The following is a 6448-nucleotide window of genomic DNA, read 5'->3' on the forward strand; positions in this document are numbered from 1 at the left end:
GGGAGGATCCCACATGCCGCGGAGTGGCTGGGCCCGTGAGCCATGGCCGCTGAGCCTGCGCGTCCGGAGCCTGTGCTCCGCAGCGGGAGAGGCCACAACAGTGAGAGGCCCGCGTACCGCAAAAAAAAAATAAATAAATAAATAAATAAATAAATAAATAAATAAAAAAGAGGCAAGAGAGGTTTTGGTTCAGATAGTGAGTGACATCTGTGTACCTCAGAGGGGGCTTCCAGGATGTAGGATGGAGGCATTATTAATGAAGAACAACAAATCTGAAATTGAGTTGATCTCCTGGTTTTAGAAGAGAAGGACTCAGCTGACACACCAAAATTGAGCTGCCAGATACCACTGTTGGATTCTTGAAAGGAAACCTCTCTGAGCATAAATTTGTGATCTTCCACATTATTAGTATACCTTGAAAATTAGGTCAGTCATGCTACCCCACTGTTACTGTCTTTGTACACATCACACCTTATATTGCATTTCTTTTGAGATTCTTCTCTAGAACGCAATAACTTGTTAAAGTGTAAAAAGTCATTGGTATGTGAATACATATTCCTTGTTGTTAATTACTTGAAGCTATCAACTTGTTGTCCAGAGCTCTCTTATAGTTTCTGTTCACTAAGGAATTAAGGTCATTCCTGCACTGGAATGCAGATATTCTGTGTTGCTGATTAAGGTGGGGGTCCATATGCTTTGAAAATCAGTTGAGCTGAGAATAGGCTTAAAAAAGTAAAGAGGCCTAACCAAAATGGGTATTTGAATAAGACAGCTCATCTCAGCATACAAAAGGCTGAAGAATTCACCAATGATTCAGGTATAGAATCTTCCTTAGAAAACAGATCTGTACCCAGTTCAGTGCACAGATTAATGATTGAGCTTCAGAGTTCTGTATTGTAAAACAGACATAATTGTTCTTAAAAAGATGAAAAGTATCTTTTTATGAGATCATAAGAATACTTCAGTGAGATAGCCAACTAGAGCCCATTCATGATACCCATCAGTTTCCTGGGATCAGTATTAAACGTATATGACTTAGTTTCATAAATGGTTGCTTTTCACAGTTGGGAGTACAGATCTGTGGTTCCTGAAGCAGTTTCCTTAAGGTGATAGATAATTGAACAATATAGTTTAAGACAGCTGCTGAGTATGGGCTGCAGAAAAACTAGGCTTATAAGAACTAAATTGGCATAATGTTTCAATACTGTGTCCAATAGACTGATGAGATGGTAATTTGGGGAGGAGTAGAGCAATATTTTTTATAAAACTATAGACTACATTCTGGTTCCATTCAGCTGGAATATTTCCTTGTAGGAAAATGAGGACATAGGAACACACAATTGTCTAAGACTAGTATTAACCAACTCCTTTTCTCCCTGCCTAATAACTCTCCATAGGTTTACCTATGTTAGTTTTGAACCTTTTTATTTGTACTACCTTTTAGGGTTACAAAACCACTTTCTAAATTCCTGAGTCCAAACTTTCACTCTAGTCTAAGCCTTTGCCCTTTGTTTCCTGCGGGATAACAACGCTATTGTCTACTGTGTAATCTTTCTCGAATCAGTTTATCGAAGGAAAACTTTTCATTCCCGAACCGTTGAGACACAAACTTAACTGTAAAGATTTGTTTTTGTGTTTCTTGGAGGTAGCATCCCACTTCATATCTACTGACCTCTTACTATGTTCCTTTTCTTCTAGTCTTCTCTCCCTGGGAGTATCCAGGGAGATGGTTTCCAATATAATGTGATGGTTTTTATACTTTGGGGAAAATTGAATGACCACCTTCTAATATAGTTCTCTCATTCACATTTCCCAGAAGCCCAGTGAAGTTAGCCATGGTAGGTGTCACCTCTTTGGAACTGGTATTTTATGTATTATATTTGAGGGTATAATTTTAGTAGGTTCTTCTGTAATTCCAGAAAAAATTTAAGTGGTTTATTATGAGATTTTTTTTTTAAGGCCATAATTTTGCCACAAATACTTTAGCCAAGAGGTTAAACATATTGTGTTCTTTCACCACCTTTTATAGACCTGTATTTGTCTTGATCCAAGATAGGTTTACTCTACCAACTTTTTTTTTTTGGAAGCCAGTCCTAGTATCCAATAATCCTTTTCATATAGCTAGGAAACTGTGTTCCTCCTGTTAACAAACGAGTGTTTTGCTTCTTAGTGATTCCCTTCTTATTTAGGAAAAAGGTAGACATGGGTTTGGCTCATAACCTGTCTTCATACTGAACTTTTACTCATAGATTCCTTATTATGTATAGGCATCATGGATATGTAATGTTGTAGTCCCTTTGGGTCCAGCTGTCAGAAATAATTGAAATCCATCTTCAGAACTTATTTAATAAGCTTATTTCTCCAAAGATAGAGGATTCAAAGCAAGTAGTATCATGTTAGTCCTAAACTTCTTTTAACATCTGACCCAAGATGGGGATGGGGGGTGGGATTGGAAGAATGGCTTCTCATAGATCTAATCATTTTGGTGGTTGGTAGCGCATTCATACAACAGCCTACTATACTGAAAAAACGTTCAGAGTTAACAATCTGATAAAGATACATTTATGGTTCCACCTATCAAAGATGATATGTCTTTGGAGATAAGAGCTATCTAGTTAACTAGATAACTTTATGTTTAAGTTGGATTTTATCTGTCACTTTTCTTATTGTAAACATTGTTATGTGGTATGATACTAAACTTCATCCCCAGTAGTTTGACATATTATATATACTAGGTAGAGTTTAGTGCCGTCTTTTAGCTTAGAGATTTAAATGTTTTAGTATTAATTTCAAGAGACCCTAGTGTTATAAAATACTCTATCGGGGAAGTGATGTTTTAAGGAACCTCCTCATATTCTTAAGCTTATTCTGATCCATGACAAATATATCCTCTTTATTCCAAGATCCACAGTCATTTAAGTAAGAGATACTTTAATGTGACAGTTAGAGGCTGTAAGCTATCTACTTGTTCTCTTCTTAAAGATGTTCTTATTTATTTATTTATTTAAAGGGTTCTAATGATTTAGATACAGTTTATTTTTAAAATTTAGTCTGTTTCACCCTTTAGATTACCCTTAACGTATAGGATCATAGAATGTTTCACTAATTTGCCCAGCATAGAAGTCAGATTTACTGCTTTTTAGCTCTCATTGAGTCTTTATGAATGAGAATTTTATTAGCAATATATCAATCCTAACATGGGATGGTTTGTGTAAAATATTTTGGCCAGTTGTTTAGAATTTTCTCCTTGAGAGCTTTCACAACTTTTGGGTAGTTGCCACTAGTCTTACTTCTTTCTAGAGATTCTTTCTGAAGAATAACCAGTCCTCAAAATCCTTCAAATAGGTTTTGTGAAGTAAATTTTGTAAAATAAGTCATCAGCTCCCCAGAATTTATATGTGTTACATAAATGTGTTGAGGCTATCAGAAGGTGTTACTATACCTGTGGGATTGTTTTTTTTTAAATGACCTCCTTTGCGTGTATATGTATACTTGCTGAAAAATTTATTTTCTGAAGAGAAATTAATAACACTTACTACTGATTGATTTAGAGATTGTAGCTCATATGTGAAGTTCCTTCTTTCAGTGACATAACTTGTATTATTCTGTGTTAGGTAGCATAACAGTGTTGGTCAGGAGTTTACTTCCTGTCTCATTACAGTTTTAAATTGTTGCCCGTAAAAGAATTCTCTTATGATTGGTAAATCATGAATATGTGCTAGCATATATCAATTTATTATTTGAAATAGAACTAACATACTGATAATAATATCATTTTAAGATTTGTGTAAACTGCCATTTCCCTGAAAGAATACAGCTTGATTTGCTTGTCACTATATACTTGGACTTTTTTATTTGCAGGGATTGGGGGAGACAAGTCAGAAATGTAAACCATGTTCTTCTTGCTACTTGAAATTATTTCTGTATTAGACTAACTTGCAGATTTTACTTATGCATGCTTGACTATTTTAATTATCTTTTTTCTCCTTTTCTTAAAGATGATACTTGTTGATGCCACTGTTATCATCCTCCTAGCAGAAGATAGTCCTACTGAGAAAAAGAGCACTTTGATCATTCAGTCTTTGAACTTTAACCTTTGACTGGAAGTGACCTATAGGCAATGAAGACTACTTCCTTTTACTGCATTTTTACTCGTGTGCATTCTGGGCGCATGTTGATCGCTGGTTCAGTCCACGCAACTGACATGCTTTTATTAGTCATACAGTATTAATGCAGGTGTCAGGAAATGTCAAATATAATTCCATTTTTTATTTTTATTTTTTTAAGCTTTTGGAAAAGTTCCAGGTCCTCATGTATTGTGCAATAACAATGACTTCCTTGGCGGTTTTGGGACGTTCATTGCCGGCAATGGACGTTGTAACAGGAAAAATTTTCATTAACTCCTGCCACCCAATGATTAATGCATGATAGGGCCTATGAAATGAACTTATCATTATCGGTTAGAGTGGGATTATAAATAAAGTGAGGGATCCAACATTACTTTGAAAGTCACCCCAACTGCTTATATTTGGATTCTATGCACTGTGAACCTAAGGTTAACAGCATGAATTAACATGCGTCTTTAAAGGACTGTAATGAAAGATCATTGAGTATTTATTGAATTGTTTATATCTGCTGTCAAATTGTTTTGACATGGATAGTTTTCAAGTGACATTGGCAGAGAGGTACAATATGTTATCCCTATGGTGAAAATGAATTCATTTGTTGTATATAGTTCCTCAGTCTCTGAAGTAAAGGTGTGAGTAATATAGGGTATGAATGGTTTAATCAGGGCTTTATTTTGGAAGTAAGAAAAATGGCAGTGACGAGTAAACTGCTGCAGTCCGTGAGCTGGGCTTGTCATTTGTACGTTAACGATTTTCCCCAGCAGATGACACTCTGCTACTTCCCGCTAGCCGTCAGCATGAGCCCTGCTGCCTCGACACTATTTCATTTATTTGTGTTTGGAAAATCCATAAACATTTTTGTTTGCAGTTTTGTTTCTTTTGTTATGTTAAGTCAAGTTTGAATGTTACAGTACTTTAATTGAAAAACTTTTGTCAAGTTTTTTCTTGTAAATTTTCTTCACTTGTAAGTATCATCTTGTCCTTCAATCCTGTACCCTAAAATAAGAAATACATTTTTGACAGAGGCTTAATGTTTTAACAAAAGAGTGTGGACATTTTTATTTTAAAATTTAGGCAGAAGTACACTATAGAATGGTGTGTTTGCTTATTTGTTTCACACAACCATACAGTTTTGTTCTGGAGGGATTTGTTTTGTTTTGCTTTGTTTTGTTGTTATTTAAGAATTTGCTTACAGCTAGATAACATTTTTCTATAGAAAAAAAAATTGTTTGAAAGGTCCAACTCTCAGTACCATGTCAGTTAATGATACTGCAACTAGGTTCTCTTTTTAAAAAGCAATTAATGTATTTTATAAATTACCTTTTCACATATGCAAAATCTGTTTCTACTATAATGTTATTTTTACTAATGCCTATTGTTGCACTCTTTTTGACATATCCTGCAGTGAATATAATGAATCAATTTGGGCTTAAAAGTGAAAGCCAGTTGGCTAAAAGGTTTGAAATATGTACCCCAGCAAAACCATCCAATCAATAATTGGCAAAGAATATTTTAAAAATTGTTTTTAATCTCTGTATAGATGACATTTTGTAGCTTTGTACATGTTGTTAATTAAGGGCATACAATTTTACACTCTAAAAGTATAATTGTTGAACTCAGGGGTGGGTAGACTTCTAAAATATGTCTGCTGTAGAAATAACTTGAAAAAAAAGTTTAAACTATGGCCAGCTACCAAATTGTGGACACCGTTTATACTGCTGGTTAGCAACTACCAGTGTTTAAACTTAAAAACATTTTTGTTCTTGACTAGAGAGGTACACGAATTCTCACAGTAATCTCTATCAGTCTTATTAGTTGGCCGATTTAACCAAGACAAAAAAATGTTTTTTGGAATGCTTTGAACTACTCTTAGTTTTTAACTGCTTTTTAATATGAAAATTGCAGCTGTAAATTATGTATTTTTCATATTTTACGTAACTGCTCTAAACTACTGATTCACTTGATCATTCTCTGGGGTGGGGTGAGGGTCTCTCTCCGTACTGCTGGTCCTCTTACTAAAATCCTTTTATAAAGAAATGACCTGTGACATTTATTCACCAAAGGAATTAATATACCAGGTCAAAGGTTAACAATGCTATCACATAGATTAATAGGTCATATATAGCCTCAATTGAGTTTTTTAATACAAATAATAGTATTTTAACATACCTCTGTGTCTACATAGAGATACCGTACAATAAATTAAAATGACACAGAGGAAAGCAAAGGAAAACCAAATAATTTTGGTACATCTTATGGTTTAAGGAGAAGAAGATAGGATGAAATATCCTGAAATATAGACCATTCAAAATTTGCGATCT

The 6448-nt window shown here is 34.6% G+C and overlaps 1 protein-coding gene across 1 annotated transcript in view; it reads left to right on the top strand.

The window, feature by feature from the left end:
* Window positions 1-5465, top strand: part of UBE2W (ubiquitin conjugating enzyme E2 W) — a 74090-nt gene extending 68625 nt beyond the window's left edge. Inside the window, exon 6 of the mRNA XM_007453710.1 lies at window positions 3999-5465. Coding sequence (XP_007453772.1) covers window positions 3999-4012 — 14 coding nt within the window. The 3' untranslated portion in view covers window positions 4013-5465. The remainder of the gene's footprint in view (window positions 1-3998) is intronic.
* The last annotated feature ends 983 nt before the right edge of the window (window positions 5466-6448 follow it).

The sequence above is a fragment of the Lipotes vexillifer genome, unplaced genomic scaffold, assembly GCF_000442215.2.
Source record: "Lipotes vexillifer unplaced genomic scaffold, Lipotes_vexillifer_v1.1 scaffold35, whole genome shotgun sequence".
NCBI classification, from domain to species: domain Eukaryota; kingdom Metazoa; phylum Chordata; class Mammalia; order Artiodactyla; family Lipotidae; genus Lipotes; species Lipotes vexillifer.